We start from the raw sequence: 25,611 nt of genomic DNA on the forward strand, positions 1-25,611 counted from the left end.
TAGTGTCGTCTGCGTATCAGCCAGAATGTCTACTAGTTGCCTAATGGGTGACTCACATAACTCCATACAGCCTCATCTTCAACAGCTATGTTAGAGTGCAAGAAAATAATGTATGGAACGCTATATAAGGATAGTTCATTTGGCCCTCATTGGCTCGGATAGATTTAACTCTTGGGGTGGCCCCGTGAAACATATGGACCATTATATGGAATCTTGCGCATACTCATTTAGAGGTTATGGCTCTACATTAGTTAATTGGGAAAGCCACGGTGCGTCCACCCGTAATGTAGCGGCGGAGTACGTATCTGTATCTACAGCTTCAAAAGGGAACGTCCGCACACATAATTATTGATAGATACAAAGCAAAGTCATACAGGAAAAAATTGTCGTAGAAACTACTGAACATGATTGTCAAAGTAAGCGAATAGCTTCTGCAGACTGCATAAATCAAATGGACACAAAAGCACTACTTGCTGCTAGCATTGATAACAGTGTTTGGTAGATGGCATGTCAGTGATGACGATGATGACTGCCGCATGTCTAAGACAATTAATGGCTGTGGACCCATGCTTTTTCTTTCACTTTAAACGCGTGCCAATCTCGCGCAGAGTAAGAGTGTGTAAGCAATGCTGTGGTGAATCGGCAAGACGAAATGGCTTATAGAGAAGGGATATGCAGCAAACGAACATGCCTTGTAAAGCACCACCCAGGGCGGCGGAGAAACGTGACATAGCGCTACCGCCGACCACAGCATCTAAACTGATCCAAACCTTCAGAAAACACAAGGTCTCGCGTGACAGCATGCACGTCTCTGAGCACATGCCCTTTGCACTGGCAGAGATGAAGACTTTTGATCGACAGCTGTCCGGGCCTTCAGGCTAGAGTTACTGTATATGCTACTAAAGGCATGCACAGTGACTCTACTGCAGACTCTTCAGACGTCCCATGCCCGCCGTCTATGAAGCCTGGGCGAACACCCCAGCCGTTCGTTTGACCTTTGCCAATGGCCCGACACATGTTCCTTAGTATCGGCCTCTTCTATATTTTATCCAGGAAACGGGTCTTTATATTTTCATTTAAATTATGCCACAAGGCACACTTGCGTGACAGAAAATAATAAAATGCTGAAGCTGAGGTAAGAGGTACATATTCTTGGCCATCACTCGACTTACCAGGGTTTTTCGAATGTGCTGGCGAAGCGCTGTGAGGCTCAGACTCAGTGTAAGGCCTGCCACTATCCCCTAGCAGGTTTGTTCATTGTTCATAAGCATGCGCTTACCTACGGCGATAAGCACTGTAAGAAATTAGAGGCTTAACTGCAGCGTCCTGCCGGTTTGGTGCCTAAGGATATGGCTCAACCCACTACGAGGGATCAGCCATGAATCGGGCAGCAGTAGCTAAGAAGGCACGCCAAGATGGATCAGCATTGACAAGAAACATCGGACGCTTCACTGATGACGATGAGGCAGAAAACTATTTTTGATGGCTCTTAGCATGCTTTATCTTCAGGATACCCAGGTAATGGTAACTAACAGCACAAACCCGCCTTTCCTGGAGACCAGTCTACTGTGTATAAAAGAGTGGCTCCCCTTTCAACTTCCAAAAATTGTTCTTGGGCAGCCTTTCAACTTCATTATAGCAAATGTTTTACTGTACTTATACTGATATCCGTTCGCGTGCAGCTACTCTTTCAACTGCATACTCTATTGAGTGAGCAGAGAGACACATCCACATAGGGCCACAAGAAAGTTGGCTCGGAGTAGAAATTGTGACTATTCATGCATGCACGATGTAGTAAGGGTATCAGAACACAGACAGTGCCAACAATGTTGAAATACTTAGAAACTGATGCTTGCGCTTCCTCACAGGATCTTTTGTGCTCACAAAAATTGCGGTTTTGTCTGAAAGGGAAAGCACTGATTGCGATAGCAAATTATTGGACAACTACACACAGTAAGTGTAGCAGCTTTATAAACTACTGTAAACATTCGCTTAAACTAAATTAACAAACATGGTGTCATACACGCACAGGCAAACATGAAGACATCTTACTCATTGACTGCGTACACTAGCTGTCGGAACGCTGGCGCAATGAACAGTGGCGAGCGAATTCCCTTTCGTGCTGCCTCTCGCTTTAATGCGAACTAGGTGCTCGAGAACATAGGGCACCGCAAACTACCTCCAGATAGGACACGCGGCTGGGCTCAGCCGTGCAATGCATAGCCACGGCTGGAGTAGACGTGAAGACCTGCAGCACTCTGTCCTCCTCCCCCCCCCCCCCCCTTCCCCCAGCACGCAACATCTCCCCGCTCCCACCTCCCTTGCGAGTGCGAAAAAGTAGGCACGCCTTCTCCGAACCACGGAGGAAGGAAACTGAGGAGAGGCCCTACCCCCTCCGCGTGCTAGGAGAAAAGTGTGGAGGAAATAACGTAGTAGGTTCTCCTTTTTCTTGCTGTTTTTTTATTTCTTTGCTGTAGCGGCCACGCCTTTCGGGCCACAATGGCGGCTTTGTTATGGTTCTGTGCGCTCACATGTGTTGCTTCGTAGGTTTCGTACCGTGGCAAAGGCGCCGTGTGGGCAGGTTTGCATTGATCTGCGTGTTTTGTTGCACTGCGTTATCTGGGCCGTGCTCTCCCGAATGTTGCTGAGGCCAGGTGGGACAGGAGGAACTAAAGTTCGTGAAATGAACGCGCATGCAATGCTGTACGCAGTGTACCGCGCCATGGCAATGGCAACAAACTAAAGAATATCTGCGGGAAATTTGGCCCTCTGGCGGAATCATGCTAACGTGCCATTGCAGGCAGAAACCGATGCGTTTCAGAATCTGTACAATGAACGCATTGCAGGCCAGTGATTCCTGCATTTGAGAGGGAGCTTGTTCGAGGGAGCTTGTTCGTTCTGGCTAACTGTTCATTATTGGCGTTGTTCGTTATTTCGTTCTGGCTAACTCAGAGGGAGCTTGTTCGAGGGCGCTGCTTTATGGCGCAGGTGGGAGCACAGTAACATGGTATTTTTCATATTTCGTGGGGTTTATTTATCAGTTGGAGAAAATAAGTGTGCAATTAGTATGCAATTAGTATATCGCTAAATATATTGCAGTTAGACTTCCCTTGGCTGTGCCTACAAATTCCTCACTGACACTTTTATAATCAGGAGAGTACCTCTCGTGTTGGATAATTATTTAGTTACCTAAATAAACCCCAGCAATGAAAAAAATTACTGGCAGCTACTCTACTGTACTGGAAATAATATGCACAAGGTTTTCTTCAAGTAGTGCAATTGCACTTTATTAAAATCTGAGTGCATCATAGTTAATTGGGACATCCTGTATATATTTATGACCCCAGCATGCAAGTTATGCTTCTATCCCTAATGTTGTAACTTATTGGACGAGTTTCTCCTTTTTTTTTTCTTCACGAGTTGTTAGCATTGCTTACTGGAAAGAGAAGCAATACTGAAACACATATCACTCACGTAGATTTCACATGCTATTGATAAAGGACTCTGTCAGAGGGGTCACTGAAGTCTGCAGGTTTTTTTTTCAGAGTTAAAAGAGCACACAAAGCAATTTGAAACGAGGTGAACATACAGCAACATATTCACTCTCTAGGCATAGGCTATCCATACCTTTAGAAATAATTATTAAATGGCTACCTCCTCATCCTTCAAAAATATAATATTTGTCCTGTGTATCTATTTAAAATATATTGTATATGTGCTAGGTGTTTACAGCGGAAATTTAAAACAATGTTGAGGTGGGTAAATATGGATGAGCCAGCTGCCACTGATGCTTCTAATGAGCTTGTCACTCTATTGTCAGGATTTGAAGAAATAAAGCGAAATTATCAGTTAAAAGTCGCGGCACGTTCGAGTTAACAATGGTTCAATGAGACATTAGCCCCAATAATATTTTAGGTGAAAAGATGTGAGCAAGTAAAAAGAAACCTCAAATGATGTGGATGACAAAACTCTGGTAATGACACCTTAGGTGGGGGAGAGGGCAGCACCCCACTGAAGGAAGATTGGGCAAGTACCGAGTCCATTGACTGTGGCATCAGAGACCAGACATACCATTTGACTCGCTGCTACCCTCAACTTCGAGGCACTTAAATCGCTCGCAGAGGTCCGGGCACCATTGGTAAGATTGGGTGACCGAAAACACTTACAATTGATTATTTTATTGATATTAATTAATTAGCCATTTCTTTAATCATTCTATTAATTTATTTATTATTTATTACTTACAATTTATATAGTACAACTGAAATATTCTCTGTTCTGGGTGTTACCCTCTGCCAGAGGAATAGTTGAAAGGCCTGCCCTGCGACTATATGGAAATGAAAGACAAACCTGCGCTGTCTCCTAATGATGCTTTCATGGACATTATAGATTATTCCTGTACTAGCACCTGGGAGCTCACAATTTCACACGTTTCCTACTTTTCAAAACTCTAGTGGTGGCTGTTGGTCAAATTTCTTTGGAGGCTATGAAGCACGGCGTCACTGAGAGCGACTAGCGCACAAACTAGCGCAGTTTGTGAAAATTTGTCCATAACCATTTCGTCATGTTTACCAGCAACATGTGTAGTGCAACTTACTCACATGTGAAAGACCATCTACAAGCCTTATTTAGCTATCAGAGGAAAATGCGTAGAAACCTAATCACCAATAGGTGGGTGACATCATCTGGTGGCAGAGGAAGTAGTTTTACTTAATCTTTATTTCTGGTAACTGAATATGAAAAGGAAGTAACACTGCAGCTGATGCTACCATATGGCGTTTTTTGCATCGTGGAAATGTTTCTTTTACATAGCAAGGTGCGGGCACTAGAACCCATCTGGGGTTGTTGAAAACTATAATTTTGAAAGCCCTCTGAAAGATTTTTGTGACGCTGTTTTCCATTTCCAGGAAGATGCAGCTTTTTTGGCGCTTAAGCTAATGCGAATGACAGTTGTGAAAAGAAACTACATACATTTATGGCTGTGCATCAATAACTTATGGATTTTCTTGCAAATATTCCTGCCAGAACAACCTCGGGTTGATGTATTTGTAAGCGATAGCTTGCCCATTACAAGAAACGTCCTGCAGATTTCAGTGACGAACACGTCCCTCAGCCATCATGGTGGACCTTGCAGAGAAAGCGTTACCTTTATTCAACATTAAATCATGTTGAATCACAAGACGTGCTTGACCTTGTAGAAACACTCCACATGGCCACGGTATGATGAGAGATGCGTAGCGAAATTCAAGAACGAACACGTCCCGCAACATTTAGAGCACGGTTTACACCCGTTCCTGCGGCAAGCATCGGCGTAACCGAGCGAACGAGCATAGCAAAAGATGAGAGCAAATGTGGAGCAGGGGATTAAAGACACGAGGAGGGTGCAGCGGAACCACGAGGTGGAAAGAGAAGAGTTTGGTGAAAGTGCGAGAAGAAATCCCTAGTGCGACAACTAATGGCTACAAGATGGTGCCAGAGCACATCGTCAGGGAGGCCTGGTGGCGGCGGCGGCTTCTGTGAATCATGCTCATGTGTCCCCCACATGCTGGCTCTTGCGATTTCCAGATTAGCGAGGGCGTCAAGCCATACTTCACTCCATTTGCAATGTGCCGCACGAGACAGATTGTCTGCGGCAGCCAATATATCGTGAAATAAAATTCGTCAGCAAATTTTTTCCTCCATTCTCAGCTAGAAGCAGCTTGCACTCACTTTTTGTAAGCAAATTTTTCCTATGCAACGTGCGTAACAGACAAAGCATCTCAAGTGCTGGCTTGAACGAGGGAACATCTTAAGGGCGTTTCATTCTCTTTCAGGTATGCATCCATGATCTGATGGTTAGCGTATCAGGCTTCTGTGCTAGGAGACCCAGGTTTCAAACTGACCATTGGACATATATATATATATAATACACACTCACATCAGGTGCACACCTAGTGTATGAAGTTGGCTACAAACAGCCAGAAACATATGAACTGCAATGTGGGGATATAGAGCCAAAGAAAACTATTGCTTTAAAAAGCAAAAGCCTTCGGCATCATTTATTTTCTTTCTTTCTTTTTGTTTGTATATACTGCCTGGTACACGGTTGCAGGTTATGTCAAATAAGCTGCGGGGAGGCACTGCATGAGAGGTTGCAAGATAGTTGCAAGACATGATGCTAAACAGTGATAGCACTGTTAGCGCTCACCAATTAAACAAGTTTTCTATGTAAGGCTTTACTGCAGATCCATCTGTTTTCATTGGCTTATATGCCTGGCGACATGTTCAATGCTATGCTACCACTGCACTGAGCACCACGTGACTTGTGGCATGGTACAGTGGGAAACCATTACAATGCTTAGCATGTGATACGAAACTTCAACAATCTGCTCTCTGGTACATCTTGAGAGTCAATGTCACACTGTGGAGGCGAAAAGCAGAGGCTCGAAGATGCAATCAATCCCACAAAAGATCAAACACTCAAGGGGAAAAACAAGGTGCTCAACAGTGCAAAAGTCACTTTATTTTGTGGAAGCATAAAAGGTTTAAGCAATTCGTGACTGTAAGCAAATCAGTTTTGTTCAGTTTTGCAGAAATTTCATCAGTGAGTCACCCATAAGTAGAACTAGAGTATACTAGAATACGACTAATAGTACAGAGCCACAAAGCTGACCATATAGATGTCGACACGTGACAGCGGTAGAAAAACGGCTTCTTTTTCATACGTAGCTCATGTCACTAAGTTTGCTTTTGTAACAATGTAATGGTGCTCTTTCAATTGTATTGCAGGTCCACATTGTGGACGGTGCAAATTTATCAGTTTTATTTATTTACAGATACTGCCAGCCCGTACACAGGGCTATAGCAGGAGGGGAATACGAACATTTACAAATCAAATATTTTGTACATGGAAAATGTCCAGTCATAGTCACGCTTCTGGTGTTTGGTGTGATTACCCTGACCTTCAGGTTGCACGAACCTGAAGGACGCTATGTGCCTGGCTTGGAAGTCGTTGAACATGACAGCGCTAGTCCTGGCAACAAGACTGCCATTGCCTCTGCAAGAAGCCACCGCAAGGCCCAGCAGCCTGCAGAGACTGGCCATAGCGATGCTTTGAGCAAGACTGAAAATGCCAGCCGCATGAGAGAGGAGATAAGCGGCCCCACCGCAGATGCACAGTTGTAGATCAAAGCCAATGGAGAGCAGGGCTTTGGAAGTCCATGACAAGGATGACAAGAAAACAAGATGACAAGAAAACAGGAACTGTGAAGCAGTTTGCTTCGACCTGACGGCAAGATGCCACAAGCTGCAACAAAGAGTGTAAAAGTCCAGAAGTTCTCAAGGCCTGAAAGCAATGGCAGGGGGACAGAAACTGTCAAGAATTCGAGGAGCCTCGTCTGGTTGAAGAGGACAGCTTGGATCAAGACCCAAGATCTGCAGTTGCTCCTGAATGGTTGACACGATGTGACAACATCCATTGCACTGTCAAAAATGACCAGTGTGCAGATGTATGAGCTTAGTGCCATTGCTGCACCACAAAAACAATAATTATATTTTTACAATGCAATATATTTTGGTTTAGCATGTTTTTCTTTAATACTGCTGAACCTAAGTGTACATAGAGATGCGCTTGTAACTCAATTTCATATTTTTTATCACTTCAACCAGGTGTGCATGTACGAACGCAAAATTCTCAGCAATCGTTTTTTGCATTTGTATGCACCATAGTGACACCATTGTTGAACCTTTGAATGCATGAATTTTTCTCACTCCTAAACCTAACTGCTTTCTCATTATCATGGACTCCCTGCCTGGTAACCAACCATTTGGAAGTATCAGAAGTACTTAGTATACCCACTGCTACAGTCTGGCCAAAATATCCTTGCAGGAGCAGGCAGGAGTGACAAGCATGTTTTAAATAAGGATTACATATAATGTGGGCACAAAATATTTTTTGTACATCTACACAATCTGTGTACCTACAGCAAGAACAGCTTAAGCTACTCCAAAAGAGTGAAAACTTGGGCTGGTTGGCCCATGCTATACAACTGTAGTATAGGGTAACAGCATATGGGTCATGACAAAGAGAAGGAATGTAACAGCAAAGATTCCTTTCACTCATCCTATACGATGCACTGTTACTCTGTTTAGCTGTAAGCTGCTTACAGCTCTGCTTATATAACACATCAACCCACATTAAGCAAGCAATGCATTATAAAACACATCATATGCAGATCAATATTGCACTACATTTACCCAGCTGTCACACACCTTAGTGGGCTCTCTTCCTCAAGCTTGCAAGTCTCAGTAACCAGCTTCTTAGTGCCAGTGCAACAGGGTTCGTATAGCACGTATGACTTAAAATTCAAGAACAATCCAGGATTTCGAGGATGCTAAAGGCCAAAATTAAAGAAGGGGGAAACACACGCCATTCGTACACATACACTGAAACATAGTAAATCGCATTCTTAGTTGCAATTTCTTGCAGCCAAACAGCTGCCGAGTTCGACACACACTACGAGCTGTTCAGGTCACTTTCCTAAGTTGACTTTCCTATTGTAATGTTGTCACAACCACCTTGTGGCTTGATGGTAAATAGTGTCCGACTTCAGCCAAATTAAGGCACTTATCTTGCTAAAGCTAAAAGGCTGTAATTTATTTTTCACCAGGCATTTCTAGAGCCTAGGGCTCGAAAATCAAGCCACGATGGTGCGGTGTGAACCAACTAGCAAAACAACAATATGGGGGGGGGGGGGGGGGCATGGCTTGGACGCTTGATCTGGCTTGGTCTAACTCTACAATGGCAGCGGTGATTTAAACAAGCCTGTTGTTGGTGTTAGGGAAATTTCACACTGCAATAATTTAATGACACTCTCAAAAGAAGATATCTATGGTTGTTTTCCAAGAGAGAGTGTCCATGGCATAGCCCCTATGCAGAGCTTGCTACTTTGAATGTTTACAAATCACTCCAATCCCAGTTTTCAAGGAATTCAAGAAGCCTACTTATTTTCAAAATGTTTTAAGAGCCCTTGAATCTGTCTATGCAAATTCCAGGGTTTTCAAGGATTTCAAGGCGTACGAACCCTGGTTGCAGTAACACGCAATAACACGCAAGAAGTAATGTGCCCTGAATGAGGAGCTCTCTGATGTCAATGGATATTTAAATGCAACCAGCATTAGAGGAGTTGAAAGAGGCAAGCTCGCTTTCCGAGCCATTTGTTTGGGGTACCCAATGTCTCCTTGGAGGTGAAGATGTGATGGACTATGCGGCTGCCAGGTGGCGCTAAAGGCCCTCCATCCATGCGCCACTGCCGCTTTCTTAAGTAGCGACAACCTTTGTTGTGCTCTGCCTTTTCCCCTCACACCAAATCCGGTTCCGACATTTCCGTTTCAAAATTTTCGGTTCCAGCACTTCCGCTTCCTGGAGTTGAGCTGCGGGAATTTCCGCTTTGACTGCCAATGGTGAGACGCCCACGCGTGCTTAGCAGAGCTGTGGCAGTCACCATGAGAAGAATGCAAAGAGGACAAGCTGTTGTATTCCGTTGTAGTAGTAGTTCGCGGTTGCTGTTTTCCAAATGCACGAAAAACGGCAGTGGTCTCCAAACGGCCAGGCACTACATTCCACTGTACGTTGCCTCTCGTGGCACAACCCGTCGCAGGTTGACGCGAAGCAGCGAACACGATCAGATCACTGATTACAATAGGCGGCGGTGGTTCTTGGATGGAATTGCATTCACAGCTCAAACCGCAGCTGGTGCAATTAAAGCCTCTCCATCGAGGCGAAAGTAAACAACGCCAAAAAAACATAGCATCACTTCCACTCGGAACAGGAAGCTGCAGCTACAGAAGTTCCGCTTGACGCCAAAAGCTAAGGGGGTGAGTAGGAGAGGAGCGTGGAGGAGGAGGGTAGGTTGGCAGTACTTAACCGGGTCGGCGGAAACGTGTATGGAGGGCTTTAGGAGGCGCAACACATGCGCAGTGTGAAGCCATCTCCTCCGGCGCCCTCTCTCCCATCTCATCGTGGCTCTCCATGTTGCAGCCTGCTCGCCCTTTCCACCAGCGGCCAACGACCTGCATGTGCAAGCCAGCTTCCCCCCTCTACCTTCCACTGCTGCAGGCAAAGTAGTGTGAGCCATCGCTCCTAGATGGCGCCGCCATCCCGCAGCCGAGTGTTAACTATTTGGCAAGAACACACGATCAGCAGCAGCTGTGGTCAGCAAGAGAAGCGCAGGGAGATATGCAAAGAAATCTTCGATTTAAAGGAAGGGTTTGTCTGAAGAAGGGGCTCTATTGATCAACTGATATACTCTTCTAAATTATCAGCATTGTTTCTGTAAGGTTGTTATTTATTTTTATTTATCTTCAAATTTTGATTAATTCTGATGTCATGCAGAAAAGTATTTCTTTTTAGTGTTAGTTCCTAGACTGCTAGTATTGTATTTTACATGTATAGTTGTGCCATTTCGTGTTGCCCTTGTCAAAGTGCAATAATAGGGTACAGACCTTGACAAGCCTCTTGCAGCTTTTAGTCTATGCCCCCTAGTACTTTGTGCTGCAGATGTACCAGAATGCCGAAATAAATATGAATGAATGAATGAACTGTGTATCAGTATTTGGACATTTGTGATTATATCATGATATCAGCTAATAAAGCCAAGTGAACTCTAATCCTTGCAAAGAAGCATGCAATAGTTGATTAAACAAAGATGTAAAAGCTGTTCAGCATTATACACTTTATTGTCTTCTACTTAACCCAGTGCTATCTACATGATTAACCCTTGAGAGATGGCAACCGACTAAACCCGCTGGTGTAGAATGCAAGAAAGTGTTGGAAGACGGCTGGATTGTGTCCCACCACGCCTTCCCTGTGGTTGCAGCTCTCAAAGAGCTTGTGTGGCTCCCCTTCCACCCACACCTGATTTTTGATGCCTTCATCAGTGGAGAGGTCGAGTGTATTCAGCTGGTATGCCAGAAAGCCAAATGTTTCAGCATCGCTGTACGTGCATTGCAGAGCCACAGGCTCTGGTAGGGTCAGCGTGTCTGCCTGCAAAAAGAGGAGGGCACAGTTTTCAAAACTGTCACGGCACATCTCCACAGGTGCAGTCGCGCAGTTCTCATCAAGAGAACTACAGGTGAGCATCAAATTAGCCTGTCATAAACACGAAAGTGATACAAGTATTCATTACTGCAACAGCAACAGATGCTTAAGGCGTGTTTGCGCCACTGACAGTGGTGCTGCTACTGTGCTGTCCTAGTGCCAACAGCAAATGTGCAGCTTGATGTGGAGCGTTTGAAGACCTCTAGAGAGGTGTGCATTTGGCTGCAAAAACGACAAAGCCAAGTAAATGCACCATCATGCTCTACTAAATAGGCTCAGCTAAAGACAAGGTAGTGTTCTGGCTTGTGCTGCTGGCGTGACCATTGCAGCTGTGTGCATAAGACACCATGGTGCATACACTGGTCTGAGCATAATACAGAGTAAATGCCAAGCTAAACTACCCATGGCAGAGCTGGAACACACAGTGCTTGCTTTGCAGTGCGGTTGCATTCTATGCAATCCTTCATTGGGAGGTGACCAATACCAATGGTCTTCCGTTGCTCTAACTGTTCCTGCTGCACAGCAGCAGTTGTCTCATTGGCAGCATCATGCCATTTCACAATTGCTTTAAATGCTTTACATGTGGGCAAAACTGGTAAATTTTAATCATTATTATTCCCTGAGCTTTAAATCACAGCCTATGCTTCTAAAAACACAAAAAGAATTGGGGAATACTTAAAAAGAACATCACAGTTCTTACTATTGGACACCTTGACGATAATGACACAGTTTATGACTCAACCAACCTTGCTGAGAAGTAGCTAGTCTCAAATACCGTATTTATTCGAGTACAGGTTGACCCTCTTCATTTTCTTCTTTTCTTTCTTTTCCTAAATGTTACCCAAAGTGAGCTATCGACCTATTGGAACATGGCTATAACGGCGGGTTTTGAGGACAGGACACAGAAAGAATGCATGGAGGACAATTGCTGCACTTCAACTGAGCTTTAGGCTATGTTTGCACTTGGTTTCAGAGCAGGTGGATGCGGAAAAAACTTGACAAAATCCGCTCGCCTAGGTAGCGAAACGGGCAGAAAACCAGGAGGTGAGCCTGATCGGTCTCGAACCGATTTTTTCGCCAGGGTGAAGCGGAAAATCGTTCCACATTACCAGAAGCTACACTAGCATGTAAACATCCGTTTGTAAAATTTAACATCTTCCCTTGTTCATTGTCCATTTTTAGGTAGAACAACTAGCTTAAAGTTTCAAAACTATGCCTTCTTCCTCATCCATGGCAGACGAAAGTTAAAGGCGACATGTGAAATGATAGCTTTTGACAACCGATGGGTCAATGAATGAATATACCACTTGAAATGGTGTGATGAACAGCGCCACCATGTGGACAAACGCACACAGATTAGATGGATGTGGACAAAAGTGGCAGTGGTTTCCGCTGCAGTGGCGAAACAAATGTGAACTTCTTGGACTTGTGCGGAAAAGATTTTCCGCCTGCTTTGGCCTTTCCGTCCACCTGCCACTTCCCAAGTGTGATCGTAGCCTTACTGCGGAAAAATTACAGGAGCAGCAATTGCTGCGCAGGAACATTAGAAGCAACATTGCCAGAGCGCACTTTGACAGCACAAAAGCAGATTATCATGTCTCACTTCACTACTGAAAGTCCTGATCTGCGCAAGAGTTGTGGAGATTGAGGTGCCTCCCCGTGCCTCATCCCCCAGCTCATGCATTGTGCCTAGCGCAATCTCTGGGAACCGCCGCCGTAACGGCAATGTGGCGGACACAGCTAGCGCACCGGAGCAAATTTTCCGCGTAAACCATGCTTTTCTCTCCCTGGCTCGAATCACCGCGTGAGCGAGTGTCACCAGGACACGGCCTAACTGGCCTCCCGAGTAGCGGCCACAGGCGCCCTCACCACCAGAGCTCTCTTTCGCTGAGCTCTTCATTGCCAGGGTTGCCAGATTGGGCTATTAATAGCCAATCTGGCCTACTTTTTATGCAAGTTGGTGGTGAAAATCTTGAGTTGGCTACATGGCTATATTTGAGCTGTTTTTGTCTTTAGGGCTTCCAAGTGTTGAGGACCACATCAAGACTGCCTAAATTCGGGAATGCTTGTTTATGAAAACTCAAAGTTCATTGCTGCTACAACAAAGATATGTAGGCAATACCAAAGGCTGCATTTTCAGGCAGTGTCGGCTCTGGGAGGATGGCGTTAAGTCATGGCTGCCATGTTTATACATCCTTCCAGCACCAAGCTCTCATCTTTTTGGCATATTTTCCAACTGCGGTGAGAGAAAAAAAATAATAAAACTGTGTTCTATATACATAATAGGTGCTTGTGGTACTGTTACGTCCATATTTTATTATTTTTTCACATATTGCACTGGTAGTTGCGAAAGACTTCGTGCCATTCTGTAAAGGTATATACGAGGGACGTTCCAAAAATAAGTTTCGTCATTTTTTTTAAAGGTGGTATACCAGGTGAAACAATCGCCATAAGAATATAAGCTTGTTGCTGGTTTAATGACGGAAGGAGCGTCAGCGGAGGATGAATGACGCATGCGCAGAGCACCGAAGAAAAGAGAGTAGCAGCAGACCTCCGTGCCCGAGGCTATTTGAGTACAAATCACAATGGCAGACCGACGTGTGCTGACAGCGTGGTCTCCAGTGAAAGTGTGTGCTGTTATCCGGTATGAAAGAGCACCTGTTCCCTGCATTGAAAGTCTCACTCTCTGGATGTCACTTCCAAAACAATGCTGAGGTGGAGCAGGCTGTGCGATAATCCCTTGCATCGCAGGGCGCTGGGTTTTACCAGAGTGGTGTCTTCAAACTGATTGCATGCTACGACAAATGTCTGAATGTTGATGGCGATTATGTGGAAAAATAGTGTATAATTTATGATGCCATGGTTTTTTTTTTTTTGCAATAAAGTTTTCATGTGAAAATAAATGACAAAGCTTACTTTCAGAACGTCCCTCATATAGTGTTCTACTGACTTCCTATTCTCATGCGTAATCCTTGATTTTGTTACACACAAGGGTTTACTTTGTAGTTCACTTCCCCACAGCCATGTGTGGCCCATAAAGTCGATTTTGTGTGTTCCCTAGTGGAATAGAATTTTTTTTCATGTTGTACTGAAAGTAAAGGTGCACAGCCCCCCTCGGAAATTTGGCAACACACACATTTGTACCTGCATTCACACAGCATGAATCTTGCCAGCAAATTGCTCTTTAGAAAATTTGGAGGAAGCCCACGCTTGGCCTTTAACAGTGGAACGCCATAGCATACCATGATCCCCGAGTGCTTCTCCCGCTTCCCTATAAGCGCTATGTTTACCAGGAAACGCTGGTAGTGAATGCTATGCACGAAGGCGACCTTTGTGGTTCTTTCTTTTTTTGATAGTGTACAAGGAACCAAGGGGTTCGCGCCGTTCCTACTAAGACAGACCTCAAACAGCAGCTGGAAAACAATATGGCATTAAAAGGGGTTTGTGTTTGAGTTTCCGCGTAACTGAATTATGTTTTCTCATATATTCAAATTACAATCCAACGCTATCATGTCTGTAGGTTGCGTGTAAGTGGTAGTTTACTATCTTTCTATGTATTTTACCTTGAGAAATTCAATTAGTTCAGTAACTGCCTTGGGCCACATGGAGGGCCTGCGTGGTTGGGTATGCGTGGTTCGAAATTATTTTTCCCGAAGCGACGTCCGATGAAGACCTGGGACACCCGGCGCTGGACGCAGGACGCAGGACGGCAGACGTCGGTGCCGGATTTTCTGCAACACTGTGGCGATTAAAACTGTATACTTTTATTCACCTATTCTATTATGGGCCAGCAGGTCGTCCTGTTTGTTCCCATTCAAAGGCGAATTGCAGTCACAACTGCCGCTTGTTCGCATGAAGAAAATGAGAGAAAGTTTCAAGCTTTCTCCAGAGTCCAAGCGGTAGCATTTGCTAACTCAGCATTGAGCTGTTTTCCAGTAACACATAGAAAAATTTGAGAGAAAGTGAGAGAGCAGGAGACCAATAACATGTTTATTTTATGAATCAAGCTTAGGAAAGGCATCCCTATCCCAAAATGCCTTGAGCTCGGGCTGCTTCTGGGGCACTCGATCGTGACCAGCCGAAGCTGATCCTCGATGTAAGAGCTGGCAGTATTTCCCCGACTGATATTGAAAAATGCCTCGGGTAAAGCGAGGCATGAGCTAAAGTTAGCTCAGAACGTAGCTCAGCAAATAGCAACAACGTCATGAGTAAATTGGAAACAAAGTCCTTCGGTTCATTCTCACAATGAGTGGTGTATAAATCCACGTCTGAGTGGCACGTCTCACTGTAATTGTTTACGCAGATCTTGAGGCCAGTTGGTGGCATACAGTGGAATTTTGGAGCCAGAAATACATCATCTACACCACCTATAAGACACATGCAGAACATCATCACACGTTTTGGCTATGTTTTTGGCTACTTTTCGCTCACGAAAAATCTCAGGCTGGCTATTTTTGGGCCACATTTTGAGATCATTTGGCTATCTTTTGTTGGGGCCATCTCGCAACCCTGTTCATCGCCATGGCAGATGCTCAAAGGCCTAAAACGAGTTGGTTGCATTGGACCTTTGCTACCGCAACTTCTCGTTCTCGCGCTTGGTGGACTGCTTACCGGTTAGCCGTAGCGCAGTGATCGAGCTTACTCGATCGGTCTTGAGGTGAGCCTTTGCCCATAAGCACCGTGACTGTTGCACTGCGCTGTATCTTAAGTGAATAAACCCTGGTTTGTTGGCAATCTGACTCTGGAACTTTCTCTGTGCCGTGTCGGACAGTCGACGAACCCTGTCGTGGCGTCTTTGTGCGTTGTGGAGTGGAGGGGCGTTGTGCCCTCTCCTGACTGTCGCTCGTAGGGTAAGCCTTGTGCAAACCCATCTCCACATAACTGGCGTCTGACTCGGTTTCAGCATGACATCAGAGCAGGCCCCTTCATGGTCCTCGTTCCTGCTTGATCTCCTTGGCTATGGACTTAATGTCCTTCGATGCAGACGACATCGACAGCATGAGGTACGTTTGCCCTAGCGACCCTCTGCTCTCGGCCACCGGGAGCGATCCCTTCTTTGAACAGCCCTTTGGTGATGTTAACCACTCAGACCTGTACCCTAGTCCTAGCCTTGCCAGTTTTCGATTTCCTCAACTGTTTGAGATGCATGCAGAGCAGGTGCATACTAGCCCCTCCGATGTGCTGTTCCCACTCGCTGGCCCCTTTTCGTCCCGAGCACAGTTGAGTACCCCACGTGCTGTATCGGAGCCACCCTGCTTAGGTGCTGGCACCAACTCGCTGGCTGGCCTCTCTTTCTGCCAAGTGCCTTTCTCAGACGAATTCGCTGCGGAGCAAACTACCTGCTCTGCCGTAGGTGCGAGCTCACTCGCTGGCCTCTCTTTGTCCTAAGAGTGCAGTTCGATGTCCGGCGCACTGCGGTGGAGCCTCCCTGCCTCGCTGTTGGTGCGAAACCGCTCGCTGGCCTCTCCTTGTCCCGAGCGCAGCTGGTAGGAAAGGTTGAGTGCGAGTCGGCGCACTTTCCGACAGCTGCTTGCCTCATGCGCAGCTGAGTGACATTTTCGACGCACGTGAGCCACCCCGCTCCGCCGTCAACCCGTTCGCCGGTCGTGTGAGGCCTTGTGTACCTGTCGGAGCGGCAACCCAGCTCTCATCTATGCCGTTTACTGGCCCCTCAGGGCCGGACGTGCATTTGGGAGAACAGGCGCAGGTTGGCCCTTCTCAGACTGCCCCGCCTGGCCCGGAGTGAATGCCGCTGCACACCACAGCCACACAGCTTCTTCAAGTGCTGATGGAAGCACCGCGCTCGCAGCCTAGTGTTCTAAACGGAGACTTCCAGTCTCCTCAGCCAGGCATGGCAAGCGGCCTACAAATACTTCTCCTGGAGTACACCGGTTATTCGGACTGCATGAGTGCTACGGAGTACCTTGAGGCACTGCACTGCGATCAACAGGCAATGTGGTTGGACGACAGCACGATGCTAGGCACTGTATTGCCCGTCTCGTGAACAGCCCATGAGGGATGATGGTGTCGACTTGTCGGCCACCAAGCTTGTTCGATGGAGGAGTTTAGGATGCTCCTCCGCAGCGAATTCCTCCCTCCTGACTACGAGCGCCGCATGCTTTGCGAGCTAGAGCTTCGCACCTAACAGCCCGACAAATCTCTGTTCGAATATGTCAGGGCTACACAGGAGCTCTAGCTTCTTGCCGACCCTTTTGCATCTGACGCCGAGAAGGAAGAGCGGGCCATTTGTCAAGCCCATCCAACCTTTGCCGCTTACCTTCGGAGCACCCGTTATCGTGATCTAAATGAGTTGGCCTCTGATGCGAAGCGGATTCAGGGCGACATACTGGTAGCGAGAGCCTATCACCCGAACCGCCTCTCTCGAACCTTGCTGTGCGTGGGCTGGTGGTGACAAGTCACCTCGTAACTCCCCCTTGATATGAGGCGGCCTCAGCAAAGAGAGAACACTGAGATGCATGTGACCTTTCTCACCACGCTTTCGACCCATACTCGTATGCCCGGGTGCGCTGTTCCATCCCGCACGGTCAGCGAGAACGTGAAAATGTGAACCCTATGCCCTGGCGCAGGGAAGGAAATCCGATCGCAGTGCCCTTTTGGCTAGCGAATGGAAGCTACCTAGCTCCCGAGACGCACCCACGCCCCCTCAATCAGACAAGGTGTTTTCTGCTACCATTGTCCTGAACATGGCCATATTGCTTGAACATGCAAAGTGCATCGCCAAACGCAAGAGCCTCCTTGCCTGTCAGGAAACAGCATGAGCTGCCAGTGAATTCCTCCTTGCCGGCGGTGACAGCAGGAGCCCATGGTGGTGAAACACAACCTCTGGCTCCAATGGCGTGTCGTGCTGAGACTGACTCTTCCCCAATGCTGGCGCCTTTCATCGCCCTTACAATTGCTGGTCGGTAGTTCGTGGTGCTGCTGGATAGTGGGGCTTCGGTATCACTTTTCGGCGAAGAGGTTATGGCTCATTTGCGCTGGCGTTCTGTCTGCATTAGAGCCTGCAACACCGGCTTTCACCTCGCGAGCGGCACGGCTACCTCGTGCGGCTCTGTGCGGTTCGAGAATCTTGGAGAACTTGGAGAATTGCGTGCACCCTCAGCACTTTGTGCATCTCCCAGACCTTTCCGTGCCCGTGATTCTTGGATGCGACTTCCTCGCGCGAACAGGTATCGTGATTGACGTCGCAAGCGGAGCCTGCAGGGCAAGCCCTTCTGACCCCCTTCAACCCTTTGCTACACTCCCGTTGACCATGGCAGCCCCTTACATGCCAGACGCCACGCGAGAGCAGGAGGAGAGGAGACATAGCGCTGCCCCCTTGGCTCGTGTCCCTCACTTCACCACCAATACGGGCCCATTGGCCGGCACGACGGAAAACGGTTGGTGCAAACCGCTTTCTCACGAGCACTGCACTTCTATGGCAGTGCTCGTGTACCCAAGGCGACCACCCCGTTAAGCAGCAGCTCAGTCTGCTCGCTGCCACCGTTGTCTGACAGCTTGTCGGTGCACGAGAAGGCACGCCTGTCGTTTCGGCACGATGTTCACTGAACAACTGGGTTGCACCTCCCTTGTGCAACATAGGATTGACACAGGCAACGCATTGCCGTGGAAATGCAATCCTCGCCCCGTTAGTGTATTGTCCAATGGTCAAACAGTTCCCGAGGTTTACCGGTGGTAATGGTCCCCAAAAGAGACGGCTCTTATTGACTCTGTGTGGATTACCGCCCGATGAACAAGGTAATGAGGAAGGATGCTTATCCTATGCCTAACGTGGACTCAATCGTGGCTAATCTAAGCGATGCATGCTACTTCACCATCCTGGATGCTAGCCATGACTGCCTGCAGCTTCAGATGGAGCCTGCTGATGTGGAGAAAACTGCATTTACCTCTCACCAAGGCCTTTACCAGTTCACCTATGTGCCATTTGGCTGCTCTGGCGCTGCAGCTACATTCCAGAGATTCATTGACCGCATTCTGGGGGATGCTAAGCGGCACTATGCGCTGGCGTACCTCGATAACATTGCCATGTTCTCTCGAACCCTCGAGGAGTGCTCCGCCACCTGGAGGACGTCCTTAAAAGGTTGCGTGCCGCCGGGTTGACTCTAAACCCGAAGAAAGCCCAAATAGCTGAGACTCGTATTTGCCTATTGGGCTTTACCACCGACAGGGGCCGTGTTCTGCCGTGCAATGAGAAGCTGCGAGCCATCCTCGAATACCCAACGCCGGTGAACATTCAGGGCCTTAGGCGCTTTTTGGGAATGGTGAACTACTACACACAGTTCATCCCGAATTTTGCCGCTCTCCAAGTGCCCTTGGCTGCACGGTTGAAAAAGTCGGCATGATAGAGCAGGGGTCCTGAGCAGGAGGTTGCCTTTCATGCACTATCGCGAGCTCTGGTGGCCACAGCCGAACTGAAGCTGCCCGACCTCAACAGGGAGTACGTTGTCCAAGCTGACGCGAGCTACGTGGTACTTGGGGCTGTGCTGCTTCAGGAGCATGACGGCGTGCTCCGACCAGTCACCTTTTCCAGCCGGTCACTTAACGCTGCCGAGCGCAACTACAGCGTGACCGAAAGGGAGTGTTCGCACCAAGTAGAGACCAGAGCCTGTGTCTCCAATGGCTCGAACGGCGCGACCCCCAATGGCAAAGCAATCCCCAGATTGCCAGCCTCGGGAGAGGACGTTTACTTGGTGTACCCATTACTTTCTTTGGTATCGTCTTCAGCAGGCAAGAACTACTAAAGGCACAGCAGAGCAATCCATTTTGTCGACAAATTGTTGACGCGCTCACAGAGCCGAGCTCCCAAGAGGAGCGAGGCGGCAAGGCCGTTGGGCATGCACAGACAGCTGGTATTGCTGTTGGTGCCGAGTGCGATGCAGCTGGTACTGTTGCGGGCACATTGTATACGTATCTGCTTGACCCCCCCCCAATGGAGTTCTCCTGCACTATATCCCGTCTGAGGAGGCTCCCCAAGAGTCTTTTAAGGTGGTGATACCCCGCAGTCTAAGGAAAGCCACCTTGAGCTATTTCCACGACTCACGGTTGACCAGACATGCGAGTGGCCTTAAGACTTTCCAAAAGTTGTGCAGCTCCACTACCTGGCCAGGCATGAAGCGTGATGCTCTTCACTATGCCCGCTCATGCTATGTGTGCCAATGCGTGAAGCCTCAAGTGGGCGAACACCCCTGGGCTCATGCAGCCAATTGACAGCCAGCTATCCTGGCAAGTCGCGGTCTGTGACATTATGGGGCCCTTTCCCAGAAGCCAGCGAGGCTACGTTTTGCTCCTGGCTGTCACAGATCACTTCACGAAATGGGTTGTACTTTTTCCCTTTCGGAAGTTAACGGCACGCACAATCTGGGACAAGTTGACCGAGGTCTTTAACCGCTTCGGCTTTCTGGCGGAGCTGATATTGGACAATACGTCCTACTTCACGGCCGAGGTGTTCATGGATGAGTGTGCTGCCTTTGCCCAGCAACACAGGGATATGGATGTCTGTCTTAACGAGATAGGCTTCTTGCTGCGGTCCATGGTAAACCATTCGACTGGGTACACGCCCGCTTTTCTCAACTTCGGGACAGAGCTGCCAAACCCCATGGACCACGTTTTGCAGACCGGCAGCAGGGCATGCGCCACGAAAGCCGGCCTTTCCGGCTATGTGGCGGAACTATGCTCACGGATGGACGCGGCTCTTGACCTGCCCATTCCAGCCTGGCAAAAGCGCGAGCTGGACAAGAAGGCCCAATACAACCGGTCACATAGGGATGTGCACTATGGTGTAGGCGATCTTGTCCTCAGAGGCAACTAAAGGCATCTCTGCCTCCCTGTCGGCCAAATGGTCGGGCCCGTTCCGAGCAGAGACCAAAATGTCCCTTCTAGTATACAAGCTGGCTGACTCCCAAGGGAGACCAGTTGGTGGTCCAGTTCATGTCTTGGACCTCAAACCTTTCGTTGCCAGAAGCAGCAACTGGGGAGAGGGGGAAGCAGTCAAAGAAGCACAGGCAAACCATGACACAGGTGGCTCCAAGCCATGCCACAGGTACAACCTGTGGAAACGCACCTAGACAGCTTTTCTTCGACCATCTCGTAGCTGGACTTTGATTCACATAGCACGTCGCTATGATGAGCCTTTCCTGGTTAGCCACTAGGGGGAAGTCATTGATTTTTTTGTGAAACAGGACGCCATGCTGACCATGCCTGTGTACGCTTTTTCAATACATGCAGAAAATTTGCTTTATTCTATTCCCCAATCAGATCTGCTCCTCGGTGTACATTCCTTTATCCAAGACAAAGGTCCTGTGGCTTTGAATAATTCGGCTTGTTTGTCTATCGACACTTATTTAGAGATTTTAACGTTTAACCTATCGTCTATACTGATTAAATTTGGTGACAAATCCTTCACCCAAGGAGAACGGATCTGCATTGAGTCATGCATTGTGCCTTTCTTAAGTAATTTATACCTTGCGTATTGTGACTATCAAATTGATGCAAGCATTGACAAAGCCTCAGTGATAAAAGTGTATAGATATGTCGATGATTATCTTGTTATCAAGAGGGCATGGAAAGCCTTAAGATTAGACACATGCTTGATAAGTTTGAAGGGCCTCTCACCAGGTCTGGCTATTCTGAACTGATAAGTACAGAGCATACAATGCGTGCTAACGATCATGTTTGCAAAGAAGTACATCGCTACATGCAATGAAAAGGTATGAAATTTCAATCCGAATGCTGTTTTCCCTTTCCCTCGCGGTGAGCGCACTCCAAGCGGGACGGTGACGTACACGTGTTCCTGCGCCTACGTACTCCAGTTCATAGTGTGACGTCAATCATCGAGGCACGTGACTTCGAGAATTATTCAAGACAACATCTGTTATTTGTGGGATCTGTTGCTTGGATTGACGAATTGAAGTTTAGAGAAATAATAAAACACACAAATGGGATGTCTGCATTTCTTGTTTTACTTCGCACTAAAGCAAGAGAGATGTACTTCCGCTTTGTCTGCTTGTTTCCACGGTCGTGCAATCACATGCGCATGATCATGCTCCGAGATCCAGTTGTGTCTGCCTTAGTATTTGTGCAGTACTGAATTATACCCGCTAGTCATGTGACCTCGTGCACAGCGCACAAAATCGTGCGCTGCGCGAAATGAGACCATCTTAACAGCTCACGCACGATGCCGTCAGCGGAAGTTCGCAGCGCCGAAAAAAGAAAAATGATAAATAAATAAATATTTAAAAAAATTATAAAAAAGAAGTGAGGAGAGAAAAAAAAATGAAGGTGGGGCCTGAGACGTATGCATCATGTGATCTTCGAGGTCCGGTATGGGAGAACGCAGGGAAGGAATTTCGCTTGCAGAGGCTAGACGGGGTTAGTAGAGAGAGTGCCTTGCTTGGCAGTGAAGCTTGCCTGCTGAAATCATCGGTTTGCGGCACTGAAATATATATATCTCGGCTTTTAATGAGCAGATTTGAAAAATGTTTGCGGCAGAACACTCCCTAGAGGACACGTAACAACTTTGAGCCTATAACCAAAATTTACTATGGGGCCTGGTGAGGGGCCCTTTAAGACTAGTTGCGGCGGGCTGAAGCTAATGCATGGACTTCCATTGAACGGGAAGTTGCAGTTTCTGGACTTGCGCTTGCTTGATCCTTGGAAATGATGGTGTATGCTGGAGATATCAGCCAAGATGAAAAAATGGTTTGTTGAATAATGATAGAGCCCATTCAAAACTTGTTAAAAGAGGTATAGCGTTGAGTTGTATCAGATTCACCCTCAAACAGTCATGCGAGCACCAAAAAGCTCCGAGCGTGAACAGCCAAGTTGTGAGGCTCCAGCAGGCGGGCTTTCCTGGTGAAACCATCGCTTCTGTTACTGAAATTGGTGCACGGAGCAGAGGAGCTGATAAAGAATGGCCAAGAGGCAGGGGTGGTGCCTTATTTACGCAACCTCTCCCACTGCTTGAAGAAAGTAGCCGGAAAGTGCGGCGTTCCCACAGTCTTCTCCGTCCCTGAGAAACTGGCGCATGTGTGCCATGCAGTGAATTATGCACACACTTCACAAAAGTGCGCAAAAAAGCATGTTGCACCCCTCGTAAGCTGCCAGAAGGAGGTGGTTTACCACATTCCACTTTCTTGTGGCAAATGTTACGTCGGCCAGATTGGTCTATGTGTTAATGACTGTTGGCGGGAGCATCGAGTAAATGTGCGTCGAGGGGGCATCACTTGGCTGACCATTGCAAATGGTGGCTGTGTACTCCAGCGTACAGAGGCACTTGTATACTTGGAAGTTTCAAGGCTCAAAAAGAGGGGACGGTTGCATTAGCGTCGCATCAATTAATTTATCAAGAAATGAAGATATATATTTGCACAATAACTTTCGAAGTTCGCAGATATGAAGAGCATAAAATGTGTTATAACATGGTTAGAAATGTGCCTTTAATCTTGCGCAGATCAGGACTTTCAGTAGTGAAGTGAGAGTTGATAACCTGCTTTTGTGCTGACAAAGTACGCTGTGGCAACATTGTTTTTACCGTTTCTGTACAGCAACTGCTGCTCGTGTAATTTTTCTGCAGTAAAGCTCAGCTGAAGTTCGGCAACAGTCCTCCATACATTCTTTCTGTGTCTTGTCCTCAAAATGTGCCGTTATAACGATGTTCCATCAAGCCAGCAACCAACTAGCACATCTAATGGCATCTTCGGCTGGCCTTTTCGGAGCGCTTTAGGCCACTCTCATGAGCAGTGTTGTCTTTGGCTGGCCTAAAGTGGGTGCACGCCTTGCGTTCAGCTGGTTCTTTTCGATCGCTCTCCTCCATCTTTGTGCTCTCTGAGGCAGTCTGAGCCCTGTCGTCAAAGCAGTCGTCGAGATTGAGAGCGTTTCCAGCAATGTCATCATAACACAGCATCGCTGCTGTTGCTGACAGTCCGCCGTAACCTAGGCAACCCAGGCCTGTGCATGCTAGGAATGCTCGTTCCACTGGTGTGTCTGTGGGTTTTCCCGGCAGCGCCGGGAGCTTTGGACAGGTGAAACGGCGGCTGTTGGCAGTAGTCGCATAGTTTCACATCTGCCACTTCCTCCTCCAAGAGCGAGTCACACGTTCAGCTTGCACGTTTGTCTACCTCTGAGCTTGGGGAAAGCCAGATCTGTCCGACTCTGCTTTGGGGGATGGAGGCAACCAGTCATGGATACCATAAGTCTCTCTATCGACCTACATTCGTGAACAAGGCTGACAAAAGTGCCATGCTAACAGAGTTCCCCCTTTGAGCCCGTCATAAAGCCAGCCTGGAGATTATCCAGCCTGGATTTAAGAAATGCTGCATATCCAATGCACTCAATGGCACAGAGGTCATTTGGGGCACCAAGGACGCGTGCGAGGCATCCAACAAGGACATCTAAGGCAGTCACAATGAGGATGCAGCTTGTGGCATCAAGTAGCTAGATTTAATAGCCGAGCTTACTGTAAATAAAAGTGTGTCATGTTCAATGTTTCTCATTCTTCTAAAAGATATGGGTTGACCTTTATACAAATTATAATTTTTTATTCCTTTGCAAGTTCAATATAGTGGGTCGACCAATACTCCCGTTCAACCTATCTTCATGTAAATAAGCTAAATGGATGGAGAATAAGTGACCAGAGATAAACACTAGCGCCAATACCACTGAGTTATGCGTTGACTTCTGGCTTACAAATATTTCACGCCTGTGGTAGAAAGACTCCATTCAGGCACTTCTTTAACTTTTTACCTCCTGTTGAAGAGTATAGTCCTCATGAAATTTTGTACTAATATAACCAATGATGACTACAGTCATAAACAAAAATTTGTCACACAGTGAACCTATGACGACTATACTCATCCTATTGCATCTAGTTGCAATTCCTGACACTAGACGGTGTGGGGATGCGCGACTCATACGCGTCCCCTGATATGTTGTTTTTCCGCATAGCTCCCGTATCCTGTAATCCGGCTTTGCCGCGTGGCCTGGGGCCCGCGGCAGTCGGTGTGGTTGAAGCGCAGTACGAGAGATGGCGTGTGTGTTGCTCTGCTAACGCCGCCTTATAGCTGGGTTGCTTGGGCGTGGAAAGGAGAACGCTCTTTTTGGTTCGAGCTCGGCAAGTTGTACGGACGTTCTGCGAGTGCGCTGATCCATGCTTCTGCGAGACCGTCTCGTGAGGCCTCGTTCGAACGCGCCACCGTTCGCGTGACCATACGCGCGAACGACCAGGCGTTGGGATCCAGCATGGGGCGAACATATTCGCTCGTTATCCGGTCGCAGTGAGTCGGACTTCTTAGATTTGTCGCGCACCCATCGGCATGTTTTGTGGATAGCAACTCAGCAAGCAGGCATTGATCTATGAAAGGTGCAATAAGTGCCCTTGTGATTGTTTGAACGACTTTGTCGTTCCTCTGTCCCAAGAGCACGGATGAGAATCCCACAACGGTCACACTTCTCCATGTTGTGCCATTTCTGTCTTGGCATTATACTGCTGCCTCTAATACCCCCGCATAACCTGGTAGATA

At 47.4% G+C, this 25,611-nt stretch overlaps 1 protein-coding gene across 1 annotated transcript in view; it reads right to left on the minus strand.

Annotated features, from left to right (window-relative positions):
- Positions 1 to 10,697: 10,697 nt before the first annotated feature.
- The window catches only part of mRpL37 (mitochondrial ribosomal protein L37), a 49,141-nt gene continuing 34,227 nt past the window's right edge, over positions 10,698 to 25,611 (minus strand). Inside the window, exon 8 of the mRNA XM_050180041.3 lies at positions 10,698 to 11,023. Within this exon, the coding sequence (XP_050035998.1) occupies positions 10,751 to 11,023 (273 nt within the window). The 3' untranslated portion in view covers positions 10,698 to 10,750. The remainder of the gene's footprint in view (positions 11,024 to 25,611) is intronic.

The sequence above is a fragment of the Dermacentor andersoni genome, chromosome 5 (genome assembly GCF_023375885.2).
Source record: "Dermacentor andersoni chromosome 5, qqDerAnde1_hic_scaffold, whole genome shotgun sequence".
Taxonomy (NCBI): Eukaryota; Metazoa; Arthropoda; class Arachnida; order Ixodida; family Ixodidae; genus Dermacentor; species Dermacentor andersoni.